This window comes from Poecilia reticulata, chromosome 6, assembly GCF_904066995.2.
Source record: "Poecilia reticulata chromosome 6, P_reticulata-male-v2, whole genome shotgun sequence".
Taxonomy (NCBI): Eukaryota; Metazoa; Chordata; class Actinopteri; order Cyprinodontiformes; family Poeciliidae; genus Poecilia; species Poecilia reticulata.
In genome coordinates this window covers 12,638,671-12,661,612 of record NC_088835.1, presented here as the reverse complement: position 1 = coordinate 12,661,612, position 22,942 = coordinate 12,638,671, and the positions used below count along the sequence as shown (strand labels likewise).

Below are 22,942 nucleotides of genomic sequence, written 5' to 3'. Positions count from 1 at the left end.
GTCGGTCAGCTTTAGAGCTTGAACTAATCAACAAGCCCTCCGAGGCTTGTCGCTCTCAGCCGCTTGTTCTCCTCCTCTCCTTGTGTTCTTGGAGTCCGTGTGTTCTCCCCCCTCCACCCACAGTGGGAGTGGGAGTGGGTGTGTCGATGCGAACCAGTGTAGCCTCGTCGCTGCTTGTGCGCACTCTGAAAAAGAGGAAAAAGTTGATGATGAGTTCAGAGTGAGAGCGGCCCGCCTCGGAGCAGGCTAACCGTCGGGGAATGGCAGTCTGGACCAGAGCGGACAAAAACGGCCAGCTGGACCTTCTGCTCCGCGACCGCTGGATCCGAGTGGCGGCCGAACTCACGCGGGAGACGCTGACTTTAACGGCCGAGGCGGAGGTGAGCGGACAGGGGGGAAATCACTGGGACTACCCGTCGGCTGGCCTCCGAAATGGCATGTCGAACGGAAACGACCCTGGATCGAGCCCGGGGAACCCTGGTCGCGGTTCCTCCTCGGGTCAAGACCAACTTCAGAATCAGAATCACGTGGTTCGGGGGCGCAGTAGCAGCCCGGGTCGAGGAAGCGTCAGCCGGAGTCAGTTCGATGGAAACTACGGTGTAAACAGTTCTGGAAAGTACCCGGTGAACGGCGCAAACTCTGACTTCGGGAGCCCCGGCTCCGGCTATGGGAGTCCCGGGTCAAGCTTCGGGTCGAGGCAAGGCGAACCCCCGCTCAACTTGGACGGCTCCTCCGAAGCGGTGCGGAAAGTCCGAGTTGTCAAACAAGAGTCCGGCGGGCTGGGGATCAGCATCAAGGGAGGGCGGGAGAACCGGATGCCCATCCTCATCTCCAAGATCTTCCCGGGGCTCGCCGCTGACCAGAGCCGAGCGCTCCGGGTGGGCGACGCGATCCTGTCCGTGAACGGGAACGACCTCCGGGAGGCGACCCACGACATGGCGGTCCAGGCGCTGAAGAAGGCCGGGAAAGAAGTCACGCTAGAGGGTAAGTGGGCCAACGCGAGAGCGGGGATTTGAAAAGGCCGAGATTAAACTCCGCTGTCTGAGCACACCTACCAAACTTTTAGACACTCAAGTCTACAACAGGTGGCAGTTAGTGCTATGAATCTTTGCTTACCAATTTAATTGCACACTTGAAAAGGATAAATATAGACTAAAGAAACTTTCAATCCAGAACCAAACTCAACAGGTCACCAGTTTAGGGCAAAATGAACCTTCATCTCAACATGGACCCAGTCTGCTCTTCTTGAACTAATGTTCAGTGTTTTGTAAACGTTCATAACTCTTTGTTGTTTTGTAAGGTAAAGTAGTAGAAAACCAACCTAAATAAAAACTTAATTTACTCAATCTATGACCCAAAGGAGATATAGAAGCAGAGTCAGTTCAGCTGAACATACCACTTTACATCTGTGTAAATTTAATCCCAATTTTGGTCAGTATTGGCTCACATTGCATCTTCTACAGGGGTCTCAATAAATCAGAACATCATTAAGAAGTAAATGTATTACAGTGATTATTTCCAAACAGTAAAAGCTATCTACTATTAGATTATTTACAGGCAGAGTAGCCTTTTTTTATGTCTGGCAATTTTGAGGATTATGGCTTATATCTAGTGAAAACCAAAATTCAGTTTTGCAGAAACTTTTAATATTACAATTGCTGATACAGAAACTTCCTCACAACAATGGTGAAGACTGCTGAGCTGAGCAGACAGTCCATGTGGTAAACCACAACGGGCCATTTCAAAAGATGGATGTCCAAACATTTTACCGGAAAGTTGAGCAGAAGGAAAACGTTTGGCAGAAAAAGATACAATCAACAGGGTTGACCACCCTGTTGATCCGATCAACCACCCTGTTGAAACCTTGCAAGGTTTGACGACCCTTGCAAACCTTGTGTTAAGACAACACTTCTGAATTAGAGACAATGCCAAAAGTCTTACTTGGGATGAGGACATATAAGACGGGACTGTTGCTTAGTGGTCCTAATTGCTCTGTTTCAGATGAGTTTGGATTTCTCATTTAATTGGGAAATGAAAGTCTGAGGTGAGATCCAGTGTTTCTAGAACCAGCAATGCAGATAACATGATGGCCGCTATCAAAACAATACGGGCTTCCATTACACCCAAGCAGAAACGCAGGCAGATCGTCTCCATGTCACGCCGCATTGATGCAGTAATTCATGCAAAAGGAGCCCCAGCCAAGTAATACAGTACAATATGGACAGGCTTTTCAGTAGCCTGGCATTTTGCGTTATAAACTCTTTATTTGACTTATGTAAAGTTCACATTTTCTGGGAAACTAAATTTTGGGTTTCCATTAGATGTAATCCATTTGTATTCAAAATTAACTATAAAAGACAACTATAACTATAGAGTTATGAAAGGAGAAATAATACCAGAATTAATTCAAAACAAAACTTTTAGTGGAAACAGGAGTTTAACCACTGTCCTTGTCGGGCTTAAAGGCATTACATTTAGTTAAAAGTTAAACTTTAGCAGATGGGATTTGTTTGTTTGTGTCCTTGATGTGCAAAGTGAATATTATGGAGTGGTTTTTATAGCGTGTAGTAATGCATCGGTTAGTCTTTTCCTGCCTAAAACTGATTTGGGGGTTTTGACTTTTTCAAACTTCTTTCTTTCCGAGCACTACAGACAATAAAAGAACAAAGAGTATAAATGTGTCGCCAGTTCTTAAACGTAGTCGTTTTAAATCCATAAAACATGAAAGAATTACAAGACTGCTACTCGGTTTTTGTCCCAAACTAACACGCTGCTTATTTTATTTGATTTTTTTAGACGATAGTAGGAAGAAGATCAGATTTTTCATTACTTGAACCAGTCAGAACCGTTATTGTATGCCACCCTAAGAAAACACAGTCCCGTGTTGACATCTGAGCAGATGGAGGAGTTCAAGCTGCATTGATTCAAATCAGTTGAACACAAAGCCTTTGATTAGTGTAAACAGGAATCTAGGCACAGCTGTGGTCAGGTTTGCATGTTAAAGGATCAAAGGTCAATGCAGGATTCAACTGATGAGATTTATTTGCGTAAATCTTTACGAGCTCTCGCCATGTGCGACGCACAGCTTCACGCTTTCTTATATTTAGTGGTATTTTACCATTTGAAATAAAAAAAACTTTTTAAGAACACCATCTACTGACTACATGAATTGGGAAAACGTGTATTGATGAAAACTATAACAATACTAGTAATGACGAACCTTTTCTTGCAGTTGTGTTATGTATTGACTGCAGCTCAACATATTTTGCAGCAATAATACAAATCTATCACTCTATATACAGCCAGAACCTTGCAAAAACAAACCTAATCCACTTCACTACAACAGTTGAAGAAAAGTAAATGAGGGGTTTGCATGTGATTAGTTTTTATTGCACATTTTAAAGTTGCGTGTTTACTGAAACCCTATTTGTTTTTTTGGATTGAGTCCATCAATCCAGTTTAACTTGACTAAATTAGGCCAACGGGACATTCAGGTGACTCATAGCCGCCCAGTTTAGTTTGCTCTAAATGTCAAAGCCAAACTCGTGTTTTACTTTTAACTGCAGGTCAAAAGTTTGCTGCAAATTCTCTCGACGGGAGGTAACCGTGGCAGCTAATTGTTGTCATCTGAGGAGATGGTTGACAATGTTTTTTGTTTTGATGTGCGCTCCACAACCGACACGGGGAAGTGTGCTGACGGTGTGAAGCCATGGTGTCCTGAAGTTATCCAGCTGTTAGTCACGTTAAAAATGAATCCGGTGCAGTCATGTGAAACAAAAAACACTCCACGATATCTTTGTCTGATGTTGTTTTGTTTTGTTTTTTTCTGGAAAAGAAATCGATACGGTTTCAGATAAGCACACACAATAAAATAAATAAATACCAGCGTCTAACTCTTTAAACAAAAGATTTGAACAAAATTGTGTGTTTTTAGCAGAGGGAAAAAGTTAGGACACCCTAATCATTTTTTTATGTATATTTTCCCTAAGCTCCCTCTGAAACAAAGTAGCATTCAAGATGGATGCAGTGGTTTTCCACTGGACAGGCCCTGCTACAGCACAGCAGTCCCAAACCATGACGCGTCCACCTCCGTGCTTAGCAGTGGCTGTGAGGCTCTTTTCCTGGGTTGCTGTATTTTATTTATCCTAAACATGTCCTCAGTTCTGGAGCTCAAATATTTCACCTCTCTCCACTCTTGAAGTAGAGGTGGGTGGCTATTAGGGCTGTACTGATGCAATAATCTCACGATGTGATACGATACACGATATTCTGCTCACGATACGATATATACATATATTGCGATATTCAGCAAACGATACAATTCAATACACTTTTGCGATTTTATGAAAGATTTTAGAGGGACAGAGTGATTTTGGTGACATTTTGTGACTTATAGAGTTGGATTTAATTAATTTAACTGAAAACTGATTAAAAGCACCAACTACGCAATACCTGGCTCTGGTTGGACATGGACACAGACTTAAAGTCGACAGCTGGACAAAATGAATCAAAGAAGTGGTAAGAAAACATGTTCCTTTTAATTGAAACGGTACAAACTGTAACTTACATGCATTTGTAAAGTAAATAAAGTGCACCAAGTACCCTGCTCTGAATAGTTTGATACCTTTTTAACTTTGACACTTAACATCTGAAGGAATCACTCTAAGCCTGATGACCTAATCACTCTCCCCGCGAAGCAAGCAGTGAGTGAGCAAGGTGACAGTTGGATGTTACGATACTTGCGGATGAAGATGAATATAGATTTTTTTCTAGGAAGGAAAATATCGATATATATCGCAAAATCGATATTATTACACAGCCCTAGTGGCTATGGACCTAAAGTTTTATTGCAGTATTTTGAGGTAAGAATAAAAAGGAAGATGAGTTATTACTTCCTTTTTAGGTAACTCTGTGGGTCTGTGACTGCATGACACAGCAATTATTGTCCCACAAACTTAAAAACTGCTTCTGAAAAACAAACCCACTTTAATGTGCTTCTTTGGGACATTAGGTATATAAATGAGTGTGATTTGATTCGACTTATTGGTTCATTCCAGACTTGTCAACCGTTGCGTCGAGCATATCCACATTAGTGTTGGTGTGAATCTGCATCTATGCATAAATCCAATGAGAATAATATTTGTTGATATTCTCAATGAACTAACGGTGGAGAAAATAGTAAAACAGTCTCAGCAATACGGACAATTATGGAATTTATTGTGGCAACAATAAATCCAACATCCTTAAGTGGGAGCCATTTTAATGGAAGTAAACGACACTATATGTAAAAATTATTGTATGTAAGTTGAAACTGTTGCATAATTTTAGCCATTTAATTAATTAGTTTTATGATTAAGTCAATATTAACTTTTATTTCTTACTCTGTAAGAAATACAGAGTAAGAGTAGTGTATAGTGTTTCTGTTAATCTTTATTTTCCTCTGTCCACTTTGTACTGCGACAGCATAACTTTCCCACTTCTGGGACTAATAAATAGTTATCTTTTTTTGGGGCATCCCGCTTTCTTCCTCATTAGAAATATAATTTTATTCCATTCATTATGGATCATTGTTCATTTGTAAAACTCAAAATCCTCAGTATTTTTTAATGTTTCTTGTGACTTTATCATCAGAGAATCATGCTGATGTTGTTATTTGAATCAGAAGAAGCCTGTGGCGTTGCTTGTAATAAATCTGAAAGAGAATATTTATTGCAATCTGATTATATTAAACACCAAAGCCAGAGGTGGCGTGTTTATCGTAAAACCCGCCACACCAACCCTTCATAAACATTAGGGTCTCAAACCGGGAGCGTTTTTGTTGAACGTCAGTTGAAAAGAGTTGTTGACAGGCGGACTGCAGAGCCCTGAGGGTTTGGAAACTTAACATCGGGAACAGTTAAAAGCAGTGTTTAATGGCTCGGAATAAACGTGGGTTGAATACTGACCAGCGCAAATTGTAGGAACTAATCAATGAGGGACACATTTCCACTGAAGTCAAAACCAGGCCTGTTGTGTTCCTCCCAACATAAAACCAAGTGAACGCAACAGACGTTTTGAGCAATCTGCTCTGTGAAAATGTGATTTAAAAAAAAAAAAATTTTCCTCGCTTAGAATCAGATTAGTCAAGCTATTTATCTTTTATAATCAGAGAAACAGCAGAGTCTTTATGCTTCCCAGGAATGAAACGTGTTGGTTTGAAACCACAGATTGAACTTTGCCTGCTGGCGCCTGTGTGAAAAGCGGAGCCCCCCCTGGCCCCCTGCCCCCGTCCCGGGCGCGTCAAGGAGGACGGCTACGGGTGCCGCTGCAGGAATCTGTCAGCTGCCTGTCATCGCAGCGTTTGTGGATCTGCCACTGCTTTGTGAAAGGAGCGGCGGTCAGTCAGAGTGAGGCCTGACCTTCCAGAACACAGTGGCAGCACACAAATGCATCAACTCCCAGATATTCCCTCAATTAGCTCCGGAGCCCCACATTCCTGACCTCCGCTCACACGTGCTTATTTGGGGCAGAGGTCAGTCATCTGACTTGGACGGTTCGCGCTCTTCTGCAGCCTTTAGCGATTTTAATTAATCATGCTGCAGAGATTGATCCTTAGCCACTTCTGTAAGCAGAAAATAACCAGCCGTTGTTCCAGTGATCAGCAGCACGGCCTGCAGAGGGAGGTTTATGACCTGTGTCCCGCTGTTTAAACTCGGCCACACAAACTCTTGTTCCTTTCTGAGCTCTTCCAGGAATGACGCTCACGCTGCCTTCACTGCAGCTCAGTTCAGCTTGTTCTTCTCCTAACACCTTTAACACGCCTGACTCACGCTTACTTTACACTTCTTTAAGTAGATGAAGCACTTAATGCTCAGGCCAGCGTTTGTTACTGTCCCGACGCTTGCAAGCAGAGCTGAAACGGTTAATCGGATGAATCGTGATTAATAAATGTATGAAATCAATAATTAATTTAATAATCGTTAACTTGAGTAGAGACTCAAAAAAAAGGTAAAGAAGGTGAAGCTAATCCAAAATTGTATAAAATATGTATACTTTTTGCATTAATGATAAAACACCTTTGACGAAACTAATACTAACGTTCACACAGTTCAAATTCACTAAATGAATGCTGTGTTGTTGCTTTTTAGGCAATCAAATGTTTGGTGTCTTATTTAAAAAAAAAAATGAATTGAATTTTGCTTATTTGCATCCATTAATGTATTTTCTAATATTGTATTAAACATGTTTAAGTAGCTAGCTGAAAAATCTGTAGAACGTGCCCATTTTATTTGAGTAATTGATTACAATTACACAATCCCAGCCACGCTACCTATCAACTAACTGGAAAACATTTTGAAAAACAAGATTAATGTAAAGATGTTTAATCATAATGAAATGCAACACAAACGCCTCGTTCCAGCTCTTTAGTACAGTGTTGGTGGCTTTCAGTTTCAGTTATCGTAACTGTTATCTTAAAACTGAACAGGTGCAGCTCGGCTAAAACTAAGTCATGCGACTCAGTTGAAGTAGCAGATCGACCACAGAGTGAGTGAGGTGATAAAATGACCCAAGTTCAAACCTCAGTCTGACTGAACTGCTGGGGTGGGTGGGTTACACTTAAAGCCTCTAATCGAAGACTGTTAGCAAGACTGCGAAGACTTTTATGTTGGCAACATTATTTCTATTTGCTAAATATCACAATAATCACTGCTTGGATTCAAATTTCTTTGATAGAAGTGGTAGAACTCTCTTTCTGACTTGGGTAAAATGTTTTGCATGTCCTTCCTTAAACTTCTCCCAATAATTCGCTGGAATTTGGCCCTTTTCTCCCAGCAGAAGTGGTGTGACTTAGTCAGGTTTGTAGGTCTGCTGGCTCACACACGCCGTTCCAGATCCATCTACAAATGTTCTTGTGTGACTGAGAACAAAACATCGACTTTATTGCCCTTAAGCCACTCTAACGAATGTTATTGCAAGCTAAAGGCCATTTGTTCATTTCAAGACCCATTGTGTTTTGAGTTGTCTCTTCAAAATGTCCAAATTATGTTTTTTCCTCGTGAATCGCAAAAGTCCTCCCTGTAATAAAACACTCCCTTCGACATAATGCTGCCACCTCCGTACTTTGCAATATGTTGTTTTAAAGATTGCGTTACCATTTTTCCACTAAAGGTAACGGTGTCATTTTGGCCAGATACTTCCATTCTAGTTTCTTTAGACTAAAGAATATGTTTTTAAAAGTTAAAATTTTTGTCCTTGAGTGCATTTGTAAACAATAGTTTGTCTTTTTGCTTATCTTCTCAAGTAATGGCTTCCTTCATTTCAGCTCATGTCAGAACACAACCTGTTTTCCTGTGGAAAGTGTCTCTCTCCACCCAGCTTCAGCCAACATCTTGACAAGATATTTTGGTTTTAACTGTGCACACAGGCAACATGCTTTTCCTACATACCCAGGACAATCATGTGTATGTTATTCCCTAGCGTTTATTAAATTATATAGTATACGGTAATGTTAATTGTTGGAAGTTGCATTTATGTATTCTCATGATGCCATACTAGCTTTATTTATAGAGCACATTAAACACCAACAAGACCAAAGTTTTGTTCACAAAAATAAATGATGAATAGAAAACGATATATAAAATATACCAAAAATATAATATATGCAATGTTTCCTATAACTTTGAGTCAATTTTGTGTTAATTTGGATTTATAATTTGGATGACTTGCGCTTGGCTCCACATTTTAGCAAAGCTGCTCTGCAGATTGTGGTAAAAGATGCATTACTGCCATTCTTCAAACTTTATGATGTGGTACAAAATTAATTTCTGAAGAATGTGGGGAGATGTTAATTCATAGCTGTGCTTAAACTTTCTTTGCAGATATAGATTCTAGTCAGATGATAAACTGCAAACTGTTTTTTAAAAAAAGAAAGTGACAAATGACTCCCAAAAGCAACAAATCTATAAATCTGACTACAGTACTTTGAATGCATCTGTCATTTTGGTTTTTGTTGAAGTATGATTTTTTTTTATTTATCAATTTGATCATTTCATTTGTTTTGATCATTGTTCTATGTCCGTTTGTGACTGATTACTCCATAATCAGGCCTGCAGCGTTTTGGGAGCTGCAAACTCAGAGTCGGCATCAGAAAAGACACCAATTCAAGCTCAGAAGCTCTGTTACTGTTTGATGTGGCCGTGCAGCAGCGACAAGCTTTTCTTGCATTGCTGGCATGCTGCCTGTTGTTTTTGCTGCCTTAAATCCACAAGTTTTTAGTTCTGTTCAAATTGATGCCGGTTTTCACACATCAAGAAATATATTTGCCTTGGATACATATGACAAAATACTACTTAATCTTATCCTCTCAGCTGTCTGAAAGATGCAGCATCTCGTATGTGCTTAATTAGTCCAAACTCAGTTTTGGTTTGCTGTGGGAAAAGGACAGTTGGAGGGTTTTGTCTGAGTAATTAGGGGGAATGAAAAAGGCATTGATGAAATGGGGACAAACCTGGTGAAGAACTTTTTTTTTTCTCTTGTGCCGGCTCTGTTTACTGTCTGTCGGCGTCCTCAGATCCGCATAATCTGAAATTGTCTGCAAAGCCTCAAAAAGGGCATGACTGCTTTCTTTCCTACACATCAAAATGTCTGATGTTTTATACCCTCAAATATATATTTGATTGGTCCACATTTCTGTGCCTCAACTAGAAATGGATGCATTTTTGTTATTAGAAATTTCAGGAGGATCCCGTTGATCCTCCAGGTAATCCACCTTGTCTGTTTTGCCGGGAACCTGCCGAAGCTAAAGTACCATCAGTCTGTGCTCTCGGCACAGACGGCGGTAATCTTCAACTGTCGGCGCTGCAGACAATGATAAATGTGATTATTTTTGTCCATAATCTGGTTTATAGTGTGCAGAAAGTTGACACACCCACAATGAAGTCCACTTTTAGTCCACTGCATACGCTGATCTTTTAGAAAACTGAGTCATGTAATTAAATGAATGTGGCGGCGTAGCATTGCAAAAGTGTTTCTAGCATAAAGCGGTTACTAATTTGTTTGTTTTTTTATTTTCAAAGGCTCTCACTGATGTTATATCATAATGTAGCAGAGGGGACGGTGTGAATTTATCCAAGTCCAGACCCCAGTTTTAGTGTGCATTCACACCAGACCTGATTATTCTGTTTTAATCAAACTCTAGCTCACTTGCTTAGAAACTGTTTTGTTTGCAGTGGTGTGAATGTCCAATCAAACTCTGATGATGCGGACCAAAAAGCAGACTCTGATCTGCTTAAAAACCTTAGGTATATTAACATCGGATATCGATTCTGATTCAAATTTTAGTATCTGTGCAGCTCAGTCATCTATCCAAATCAAGAAGATGATTATGTGAAGATAATTAAGTTTTATTTTATTTTTTTTAATGTGGCAGAAAATCTTATGGTCCTCACAATCTGATATTGTAAACTGTTTAGACTTTTTATACTTTAGAGTGAGCAAATATTGCTGAATCAAGGCATTGTTCAGAGGGGACTGCGCCATTGGTGGATAGATGGATACTTTTGGTGAAGGAAAGAGAAGCTAGAGAAAAGCCAGCAGGGGAAAGCGTGTTGGGCCAAACCACAGGAGAATTTCTGGGCAGTTGGGGAGGAAAGTACAGACGCCGGGGTCTGACTCGACGAACTCGCCGCTCTGTGAGCTATTATTTCACCCATTCCAGAAGATGATTATTTCTTGGTAAGCGGTGAAGAAGAAGAGTAGTTTTACGGGTCGCTTTGAACCACAGCTATTGCCACAACCAAATATGTGCCGAGTCAGAGAGTCCTCCTCTACCTCTGGATGTCGTCTTCCCTTTCTTCTGTCTATCCTTTGGCCGGCAGGCAGTGAGGTATAAATGGAAGCAGATGAGATGGCCTTATGGGATGCTGTTTGGCGTCTCTGGGGAATCCTCCTCCTCGTGCATTTATACAGAAGCATACAGCCGATGCTGCACGCACAGATCGGCCGGCCCTCTGTGGATGGGCCTAATTAGAAGCAGAAGTGGAGCTGAGCAATCGGCCTGAAAGCACTAATGAGTTCATCAGACTGCAACAAAGCTAGAAAGACGGGCTGTTCCATCCAAATGCATTCAACCTCTTTTTAATGATCACAAAGGAATGAAACAGTCCATCTACGATGGAGAGACTGAAGAGCTGCTTCTGGCTGTAGAGTCTCGGGGAAAGTTAGACCAAAGATTCCTTCATGTTTGAAAAGAGGGACTCCCAGGTAGACACAGGCAATATTAGTTAGTTACTTACTGGTCTTAAGTTATGCCTGAACAGAAACCAGTTGGTTTTAGCTCAGTGTCCACCTGGAGTAGTCGATCTAGCCAATGGGATGAAGCAGGTATGAATGGCAAAAGCGTTCTCAGTTTTTTCCCGCAGGATTCCAAACATCTCTGCTTTTAAACGAGGCACCGCTGATAGATTTGACTTATCTGACTACATAAAAGATTACAGCTGCTTGGAGGCCTCTTTGTTTAGACTAAAGGAGACTGAATAAAAGCAGATGTAGAATGGTCCACGCGCTGCCAAAAAGTCACACAGCAGAGCTTTTACAAACTCCACTGCTGCAAAGCAAGACCATAATTACAGTTTACACAAGGGGCACGCAGGAGAGTATTCCAAGTCCCCACTTCTGTTATTCATTTTCCCAGAATTGCTTTTTGTCCTTCAACAACAAATGTGCTTAACGATGACATCTAAAAGATTTGATAGAAAGTTAACCTATTTTAACCTGCTTCTTGCTGATGAAGTCATAATTTCCACATGTTGTTTGCAGCCGGGGATTTTTTCTCTCTCCAAACTTCACATGGCTAAATGCATGAGAAGTGAAGCAGTTACCAAGTTCTGGCTTTTAGACGGTCTCTATTTTTACATTTTTTTTAAAGCGTAAAAGCTAAATGCAGTCTGATCAGCATTTTATGAAGGTAAAAATAAACGACACGCTTGCATGATGCGCGCATGGCATGCAATTTAATTTGTAGCTCCGTGCATTGTGTTCCAGTTGGCTATTTTCAGTTGTTTTGATGGATATAAAGATAAACGGTGATGTCTAGTTGATAGAAGGTGACTTGCTAATGAGGAAGAGCGGACTTCCTCATTAGCTGAGAGGCTGACGGAATAAGAAGCCGACCGAGTCGGGGTGGCACAGAGTGCCTGGTGCTTGGAGACGGAGACTGAGCAGCATAGCTGTTCGCCGATGATGGCTTGGAAATGACTACACTTTCTGCTTCTGTTCACCCTCTGAAGGAAATGATGGCACATTTAAAGTTGGCGCAGACTGTTGTTTTTTTTTTGTTTTTTTTTTTTTTACTGGCTCCATGCAAACTCGCTGAATCGGCTTTAAGTTCGATAGCTTAAAGCTGTGACTTCGGTGATGCCCTCCGGACACCAAAGAAACAATAGATTTAATATATAAACAACGGATTAACTACTTATTTGTAATACAAACTAAGCTAGTGAAGAGAAGTGAATAAAGCAGCGTAACAAAGAGGATGGATAAACCAGCGCTTTTATTTTCTCTTTTATTGACATGATTCATTGTGAAACTGGTTTAGTCAGTAAAAAAAGAACTGTGTAGGAGATGAACTTTAGCACTTACAAAAGATTCAAAAGGATATTTGGCACCTACACACACAAACAGGATTTAGCATTGTTAGCAAATTTATTCTGTGGAAAATATAGAACATCCAAAGTTAACTAAAATAATCAAGTACGATAACTTTAGCTGGATTCTGGCTGGCAACTTTTTACATCTCCATTTGTTTACACTGCTTTGAGTAAAAGTTAGTAGCATTCAGACCTTTAAAGCCTGGTGCAGACTTGCTGCCATTAGTTAATTATTACACTCCGATTATCTGTTATTAGTTCATTATTACACTCTGATTATCTGTTCAACTAGTAAAACCACAATTGGGAGACTGTCTACCTACAGAAAGTGTCTCGTCTCAACATCTCTCCTTCAGTTCTGTTGATTAGTGACACCTTGACTTTACAGAGCCGCTCTCTTTCCTGTGAGCCTCGCACATACATCCAGGAATGCTTTCACACTCTCTCCCTCACTCTAAACCACTTGCGTCTGCAGAAACGCTCCCGTTTCTTGTCGGTGTGGGAGATGTGGTTAGAATGGTCGGCCTTGGCCCGTTTCCTCGGCGTAGCTCCCCGCCCAGTCTTGTTTCTGACGTACACAGGAGCACGCAGGGGCTTATGCACACTGCAGCCTCCTCTGCTTCTGCAGATCTATGATCAGACTGTTGTTTCTCATCGGCTTTTGACTTTGTTTTGATCAGGGGCGTGATGTGTTGCTTTTTGAGATATTCTAGCCCACTTCGTGTTGTCTTACAGGCTCTTGTTTATTGATATCTCGGTTGTACACGTCCGTCAGGGACGATCGGCACCAAGTGTGGCTTATGAAAGTTTAATTTATTTTAAAGAGTCGCTGCTAATTCAGAATTCAACAAATTGGGAGTTAGAATAGCTCTTTTGTTTTAACTCTTCACATCTCATTCTAAACGCGTTTCTTTCTGGTTAGAAACTCACCGCTCTCTTCAGGAAGCACAGACTCACAAGGAATATCTACGTTCAAGAGTGACCTCATCTCCTTAGAGGGCCGTCTCAGGTTTCATGCGAAGCAGACGGACTCATTGTCCAACTCAAACACACTCAGAAATGTTTCTGCCCTGTTTTCACCATCATCATACGAAGAGTATGAGAGCAGAGGCAGGAGGAAACAATGAAGAGATAAAACCTTCGTGTTTGGAAGGGAGAGAGGGGAATAACAGTGAGGCCGCCATGGGGACGGGAGGCCACAGGACCAAATTTGGAAGGCGAATCCATCACATCAGAGCAAAAGCCCCCTCACCCCCCTTTTAGTGTACAAACAGCCAACTGGCCAACCTCACATCTGTACTTGGTTTTCTTCTGGACTCGATTCTCTTACGCACTCAGCTCTAGATATAATTTTAGGAAAATGCAGCTGCAGATATTTCATCGTTCATTTGCGGACCGGGAAGTGGACTTAAAGGGTTGAAAGGCTTTTAGTCTGCAGCCACTTTTCTTCTGTAGTAACCGGCCGTCACTGGATGGATCTGATCAAACCATAGATGCATCCTTGGCTGTCTGTCGGCATTCATCAGATGCCTTTCTTTGTATTGTGTTGAATAACTGAAGTTTCTATACTACTTCTGAGATTTGTCCAAACTGATAGTTTTTGGGGGTTTTTTCATTTTCTTTGGAAAATCAGCCTCTCCACCAGAGATGGGTAATTCCTGTTCTGCAGGGTCTGCATGTTTTTAATGTGTAGCTGCTCTGTTGTTTTGCTAACTCCTTGCTCCCTGCTGGGGCCTGCCTGTGACTCATTCCTTGACGTCAGGTGTGTTCAAGCAGGGGAACACCTCAAACATCCACTGCTACACGACTGCTTGGCCTCTGGGATTCCAGAGTTACTTTGCGTCGACGTGCAGAATCAGTTTTGTGTGTCTCCTTAGTTCATTTCCTGTGCTTGAAACCAAAATAGCTGCAGAACAAGTTCCATGTTGCTTTTTAGTTTGTTTTTGGAAGAGTTTTTAGCCAAGCGCTGCTTTAGTCCATGCTCAGGGTCTTCCATTTAACTATGATGCTCTAAACATTGTTGTCTCCACCACATACTGGTGCTGCACTTTTGGAAAAGTCTTGATGAAGTATAATTTCAGAACGTTTCTTTTTTCAGAAATTGGGAATAAATATCAGTTTTTAAAATATATTAAGAGCATAATATTTAGGGCTTTTTTGTACTGTTCCTCTCTTGCACATTATTTAATAAGAACCCACCCAAGTGAGATGAACTGTACCTTTACTGAACTGTGTTCTTTTTTTTTTTTTTTCACCCATCCTCAGTGAAGTACATCCGCGAGGTGTCTCCGCTCTTCAAGAAGCCGTCCCTGGTGGCCGACCTGCAGTGGGATGGCGTCCGCCCACAGTCCCCCAGCTACAGCGGCAGCGACGACTCCGGGTCGCCCAAGCACAGCAGCTCATCGTCCTCGTCCAAAGACAGGAAGGTCATCAGCCTGAAGATGTGCTTCATCAGCAGGAACCTCACCATGCCTGATCTGGAGAACAGGTTTGCTGTCGTGCTGGGGACTGAAATACCTGAGGCTGAGGGAGGGCTGGGTGCGTCTGTGTGGGAGATGGTTTTTGTTTGTGTGCGTCTCTCGTCTGTTCATTAGATTGGAATGTTTATTTTTGTTAAACTTTACGGGCAAGACAACAAAAACCTCCTCTGAGCATGTTGATCTAAAACAGGAAGATTAATCAGACAGTGTTGCCTACATTTGTGAAAAAAGTTGCTCTTCTGTCTGCTAGTCATTAAGTACATTGCCTAGAATTCTTTTTAAAATTTTATTGGTCATTTAAATATATTTATCTTAAAACAACAAAAAATGTACAAACCCATTAATATAGTTAGTAAAATAATAATAAAGGATATTTGGGCTAACTTTGTGTACTGCTGCAACCACAGGTGGATCAGTGAAGGTCACCTCCGTTAATCATTGCTGTTTGTTTAATTCTTCCTCATTTTCACAATGATGTGAACTCAACATGCAGTTATTCTGCAGTCCGAATGATAATTTATTCTGAACCAGAAGTGCTTCGACCGGAGATCTGTGGTCGATTTCCAATCTTGGGTCTTTTGGAAAACTTTTAACCTGATTTTAATCATTTCTGTTTTCTCTGTAACGGCTATAATCACCTAGGTTCAGTGAGTTTTTTTCCCGGCCTTCCCGCTGTCATTAAATATTTATATTAGAGGGAGAGCTGGTGTCACACTGTGTGTGAAAGAGAGCAGTCACAAACTGGATTTAACTTTTTTTTTTCTTTTTTTACACAAAGACAAAATGATAACTTAGTTGACACTTTAAACTGCTTTCAGCATCCTTCGTTAGCGGTTGGCACGACTGGCACCATCATGAACAGGAGTTTGCATTTATCCACAAACGAGAACTTTACTGTTGGTTGTCCAAAAGGCTGGCAACGTTTCCAAAGTTACATTTTGTCTAACCGAGGCTGACAGTTCAGATGGATAAAACTGAAGACCAGAAGCAAGTAAAATTATAACTTCAAGAAGCATTTTTAAAACCAATAATGTCTATTAATTCCTTACACTTACAGAATTTATAGTAACATTCATGGTAATGTATGATGAGTAGTAACTTTGTAACATTTTTAAAAACTTGTATTTAGCTTATTTTATGAACTAAAGAACATAAAATAATGCATATTGCTTTTTATCCCAGGTGATAAAAAGCTTGAGAAAAACTAAAAGGTTTTAGCCATCTTTTGAAATTCCTCTACTCAAACCAAACTTTGTTAAATATAAACACTCTTATGACAAAGCAGTTGATGGTGGATATGGAAGCAAGTTTTTGTTTTTTTTCTTCTTTTTAATTTTAACTCATTAAACTACAGCAAGCTTCTTTCAGGAGCGGGCGTTCTTCGGCTGGTTTACGGTAGGAACTGAATGTTCCTCCAGTTAATCAGACGGAGCTCAAAATAATTGAATACAATTTTACATGGGAGTTTTTGGCAAAAATTTTAGGAAACGTTGTCTGGGACCCAACTAGAAAATAAAATTTTGATCTATAAACTAAAACGCAAATTTGTTACAGTTTCCCCTCGACATTCTTTTACAGTTTTTATTTTTTTCCCCCCTAAAATAGTAAACTTGTCCTGTTCCATGCAGGCTGCTGGAGCTGCACTCCCCGGACGGCCAGCACACCGTGGTGCTGCGCTGTAAAGACGGAGCCACAGCCAACTCCTGGTTCACTGCCATACATACCAACATAGCCGCTCTCCTGCCGCAGACGCTGGCACACATCAACGCCTACCTGGGGGCCTCGTCTGCAGCCTCCACACACCCCCACCTTAAACACATCGGCTGGCTGGCTGAACAGGTACGCAGAAACTACTCTTAAAAAAAAAACAGATTTTCTGGGGGATCTTTGAATTACTTAAATAGACATTTATGTATTCCTTCCATTAGTATTTTTCTTTTTCTTTCCTCTTCGTCCACTCATGCTTTTCTTAAGAATCAAGTTTATTTTTCGTGATTAAATCTGTGGCGTTCATAAAGGATAAATTTACCCGCTGGGATCTAGACGTGCCATAAAGTGAAATGAATCACTGCAGGCTCAAAGACATCTGCTGTGAAAGACATCCGCTAAAAACACGCTCTGTGAAGTGCTAAGTAGGGCTGAAACTATTTGTAGAGAAACTCAAATGACTTACAAAACAATCCTCCAGGGAAGAGTTTTGATTTGGCGCTTCGTTGAATCCGCGTCTCTCTGTATTTCTCAGAGGTCATTGTGTAACGCCATCTGGCACGAAACGGTCTCATGCTAAATGACAAGCGACGAAGAAAGATCACAAAATGGAAGAAAAACGCTGGATCACATCAAAATAAAGAAAAAAATATGTGCACCCTACTGTAAAACTAGGTCCAATAATCAGATTTCCCCTTATATGGGCTGTGGATAATTTGTGTAAACTTTATTTAGATTCAACAAATGTAGTTAAGAAACGTTATAAAAATAACTTTATCCCCATTCGTGCCTCACAGCACATTCCCTTAGCTTTGTCCTCTCTATTCTCATATTGTACCCGTCTCACTGTTTTAAAATGATGTGTCGGTTTCCATCAAACGTTAATTGGATTCAATAGATTTATATTGTGATGCTTCCTGGAACTTTGTACAAGTTTTTTAAAAGTAAATTCAGTTTTCTGTGCTTAAAAATAATCCGTTCGATACCAAATTAGACTTTCAAAGATGCAAAATGTGTGTTTTCATTATTTAAGGTTGAATTTTGCAAAGATACACTGAGCATAATTTAGTGGCTGAAAATCTTTGTTTTGTTTTGTTTAGACTGCTGATGCGATACGATTTCTCTTTTTACAAAGTTAAATTTGTGCTTCTGTTGGACTAGTGTTCATTATTTAGTTAAAGGAAAGGGGTGATGTCACACTATGTGTGTGAGAGAACAGTCCCTGTTAAATAAGGTTTAAGTTAAGTTGCAAGACAAAAACATTGTGAAGTTCACCTTTTAAACTCTCTTTAGTTTCCTGTATTGGGGATTAGCACTGTTTGCTTGAATAGCCTTACTCAAACAGCAGTCGTTGTGTGTGTGTGTGGAGGGGGGTGGGGGGGTTGTGTGTTCCTGAGAGAGTGTAGATCTCCCAACTTTTAAATCTACAAAGGACCGGCAGTACTTTCTGATCCGCTGTGTTCCACCACAGGTAGAGGTTGAAAGCTGTAAAGGATAAAACATAATTTATGAGTTTTTAAACTACAGGCCATGTGCTTATCTTAATTTTTTGCGACTCCTCACATCTCTGCTATGAGTGGAGTCACTTTTTGCTTCCAGAAAGATTAGTCAGGTGTAGGATTTCAGTCTAGTTTGTAGGTTTCCACCCTGACCTCAACCACACAGGCCGGCTCTACTGCAGTAATCCAACATGCACAGGAAGTGCATGTTTTCTCAAAACACACAAGCACCCTAAATTCTAACATGCCAACCAAATCGGGACTTGTTCTGAAATCACTCACAGGAACAAAACGCCGATCCATATCTTCACTTTGAACCGTTCATTCAGGCGCCGGTCGAGTGGATTCGTGTGTTTCCGTTTTTATCTTGGCAGGAATAAAACAGGAAATACAGGTGGAAGTTTCCGTCGCATTACGCCGTTTCCTGTGAAGCCCACTTATTCACAGCAGGCACTTTCACAATCGCACCGTCTGGTTTGACGTCGTTCAGTCGCGACTCGGTTAAAGTGAAGAAGAAAAGATAAAACGCTCCATTTTCTTCCCCAGAGCTCTTACGAGATTCAGGTCAGATTGTGAGCTGCTGAACTCGACTGCTGCATGAACACATCTTTACCTTGTCAGCACTGCATAATTATCACACTGAAATTCACACACACAGTGTTTTTGGGGCGGGGATGGGTCTTTCTGAGGCGTCTGTGTGATGGGTTTTAGATCTTAAAGACACAGTTTTAGTGGCGTTTGACTCACGGGGAGTTGACTTATTGTTTCTGCTTTTATTTCATTTTCAGTGGCTTGCAAACGTATTCATACCACTTAAACTTTTCCATGTTTTGTCACGTTACAGCCACAAACATAAATGTAGTTTAATGTGAAAGACCAACACAAAAGTGGTATGCAATTGTGAAGTAAAAAGAAAAAGAATTACACGATGCAAAATAGTTTGTTTTTACAAATAAAAAACTGAAAAGTGTGTAGGCTTGTAATGTGACACAATCTGGAGAAGTTCAAAGAGTTTGAATACTTTAGCAAGCCACTGTATTTATTTATTAAACTTTCATCCCGAGATGGTCAGGCAAATTGTTAGAAAAAAGTACTATATTGTTAATTTTTTTTTATCTCAATATACATAAAACATATGCAACACATTTGCATCTTACACAAACACAAATGTGAAATCCACAAAATACAGTTTATTTCCACCCGTTTGATCAAGAAAAAAATTCATTTTACAATATGCAGCATGTTTACTAAGATAACAAACATTATGACATCAACTTATAAATCAGTTTTATAGAAGTATATGTTGTGACTGATATGAAAGGTGTCCTATAAAATTTTATTTATTATTCATATTTGTTTCACTTTAGAAACAGAAACACCTTGCAGAACCGCAGAGGTGAAAACATAGTACATGTGTGATTACCAGCTGTTCCGAGGTAAAAAAAAAAAAAAAAAAAAAAGGTAAAATATTAAGTTCAGTCTGAGGTCAGAAGAGTCTGTTCCTAATGTGCTGCAGCTCTGACTCCACTCTGACTCCACGCCGACTTCACTTTAAAATGAGCCGTTCTGTGTGAAACGATTAAATCTTCTTCCCGACTCTGCATTTCATCCAGACTCCACAGGAAAACCTTCAAAACTAAAAAGTGTCCGTTTCGATTCCTCTTTTTGAATTGATATTGCAGATTCAGCTGGAAGGCGGACGGCAGCAGTTCAGGCCGGTTGTCATGGCGCTGACGGAAAAAGACATCCTGCTGTTTGAATCGGTGCCGTGGAGCAGAGAGTCCTGGTCCATGCCTCTGCTCACACACCCGCTGCTCGCCACCAGGTAAAGACGGGTGCTGCGGCTGCACGTGTTCTTCCTTTAAGGGTTTTTAATGTCCTGAATTCAGATGTTATGAGTTAAACCTTCAGCTGCTGAGGTGCATTGCATTATGTTTTCTGCCAAAACCAAGACAGACAACAAATGTGAATATTGCATCAGGATGGATTCACTGGGCTGAAGTCCAGCAGACAATAAGTACATCTTCCTAATTTAATCACCATGATCATTCTTTGCAGACCAAAGATGTTTAAGGAAATGCTTAAAAACACAGAAAGACCTTTTCTCTTTTTTTCTGCCATTTTTTTTTTCAACTTTACTTGGTTCCATTTTTTTTTTCTTTTTCCTTTTTTTGTGTCTTTTTTTTCCTGCTGACTGTTTTTTGGAGATCAAATTTCTGCACTAGTTAGTTCTCTTAGAAACTTATAAGAAATGTTATTTATATGACATTCAAAGTGTGTTATATCGTTCTGTATCTTATGATTTTATATATTGTTATACAAATATTAGTCATATTTTAGAATTTAAAGATAATTTGGTGTTTATATTGTCTAAAGGCAAAAACACGATGCTAATAAAAGCAGCAAATTCTATGATGAACCTACTGTTGTTTTGGTTTTTTTAAAGATCTATACGTTTATATTCATGTTAAATGTTTTTTTTTTTTTTTGGTTATCTGTAAATCAGCAGATCAGCAATCTTTCTGTTGCAGCTTTTCTGTCTTTATTATTTCCCTCTAATTTCCAGTAATGAGTGGTGAGTATCTGAGTTTCCAGATGCTCACATGAAGCTGCAGAGTTCTGCTTTTCTAAGTTAAGTCGATATATTAATGGTGTTTTGCTGATTGGTTTTTCTTCTGTAAAATAGTTCTGTAAAACATTTTTAATACTTCGTTTCCCTGAATTTCAAGTGAATCGCAGCCACAATTACAGCTGTGATTCACTGATTGACGAAGGTCAAAGTTATTTATACCGCACATTTATAAACATCTGTAGTGTTGACCAGAGTGCTGTACAGAAAGTACAAAAATGACAGCAGTTTCCCCCCCCCCACATATTTCAGACAGTTTTTTGTGACAAAGAAAAGGCGTGGTGTCCAAAATTGTTGTTATGCAATGCTTTCCCTCTAAATAAATATATTAGTTGTGTAAACAACAGTTTTTGTCTGGTTTCCTCAGCTGACCGTCTGTAGGGGTTGCAAATTTTTTCAGTTCTTAATGTGAGAAACCAATCAAAACCAGAGACTCGGCTCCAAATCAGGTACAATTGGACAAATAATAATAATAATAATAATAATTAATAATAAAAAAAACACACATTAGTTTCAAAGTATCAGCCTTAGATCTTGCAGGAAGAGAGGCTGGATTATGGCTGGATGATGCGTTTAGCTTAGAAGAAACCCCTCAGCTGTGAATAGTTCAGGGTCATTTTAAAACATAAACAAATGTCAACATGTCATCCGTCTTGTGAAGACACGTCTTTCCTTCTCTCTCTCTCTCTCTCTCTCTCTGTCTTCTTACCTGTTCTACGTTTCTGTCTTCAGGCTGGTTCACTCCGGCAGCGCCAGGGGTTCTCCGTCCCACGGCTCGGACCTGGTGTTCGCCACTCGGACCGGCACCGGGCGCGGCATCGAGTCGCACGTCTTCAGAGTGGAGACCCACTGGGACCTGTCCACGTGGACGCGCGCACTCGTTCAGGGGGTGCACGCCGCGGCTGAGATCATCAAGGAGGTCTCCATCGGTGAGGCTTTCCTGACTTCCTGTAAAGTGGGAAAATATCTGGAGTAGAGCTGCACAATATCACAAATTTATCTTTAATTGTGGTGCCGCTGCTTTGACCGCAAAGAATGTCAGCTAATTGTTTAAGTAAGTTACTTAAATGTTGTGCATCTGATTTCTGCTGAAGGTTTCTTCCTGTTAAAGGGGAGTTTTCCTCTCCTCCGTCAAAACATAAAATAGAAAACTTTTCAGCTAATTTTAAATATAAACGTAACTTGTCTGCATTGCTTAGTAAGTAGGATCGATTTGAATGTATGTGACTGAGTAGGAATCTGTCTGAATGGTTGGAATGACTTGAGACGATATTGCTTAGGGACTGGCGTTACGGCTATATTGCTTCAGTCAGACCGATTACACAAAGACTGAGAAAATATGGATACTTTCAAGGCAAAGATCAGAAGAGAAATTGACAGATTTCCATTTCTAGTTTTGATTTCATTGATCCATCTTGAAATTTGCACTTGGGGATTACCTCGTAACAGAAACTCCTACCTATCAAACCTCAGCAACGCCTGACAAGATTTTGCTTTTCAGATTTAGAGACTCGTTTATCTCGTGTTGCACGGTGTCTGGTTGAGGTTATGTGAGACAGCTGACCCGTTTGCCGTAGCACGATGATCTTTAACCACAGGATGTGGGTTCTTCTTTCTGTATGATGTCGTCATTCTCGTATGTGGTTAACTGAAATGATGTTTTGTTTTTTGTTTTTAGGATAACATGCATGTTTAGATTTATTTTTTTTAAGTCAGAAATTATTGATTGGTCACATAAAATAGTCTGAACAGGAAGCTTCTGACAGCAGCTGTCCCACAACGGTTTGTCGCAGCTCAGGAGAAAGAGCAGCTCTGTGTCGGGAAAAGCACAAGCGGGAGCCAGGAGAAGGGAATGTTTTTGCTCCAAGCAGAACAATAGCTGCCTGTCGGAACCGTAATGGAGAGACTCTGACTTTTTCTTTTTTTTTTTTTTTTTTTTTAAATGCTCCTTCCTTGTCCAGTTGCTACACAAACACACGGCTGTGCAGAAACATTCTTGTC

The 22,942-nt window shown here is 40.4% G+C and overlaps 1 protein-coding gene across 1 annotated transcript in view; it reads left to right on the top strand.

The window, feature by feature from the left end:
* Positions 1–5: 5 nt before the first annotated feature.
* sntb2 (syntrophin, beta 2) overlaps positions 6–22,942 on the top strand; it is a 29,106-nt gene continuing 6,169 nt past the window's right edge. Inside the window, exons 1-5 of the mRNA XM_008411800.3 lie at positions 6–984; positions 14,892–15,114; positions 16,735–16,945; positions 19,995–20,137; positions 21,674–21,870. Coding sequence (XP_008410022.1) covers positions 261–984; positions 14,892–15,114; positions 16,735–16,945; positions 19,995–20,137; positions 21,674–21,870 — 1,498 coding nt within the window. The 5' untranslated portion in view covers positions 6–260. The remainder of the gene's footprint in view (positions 985–14,891; positions 15,115–16,734; positions 16,946–19,994; positions 20,138–21,673; positions 21,871–22,942) is intronic.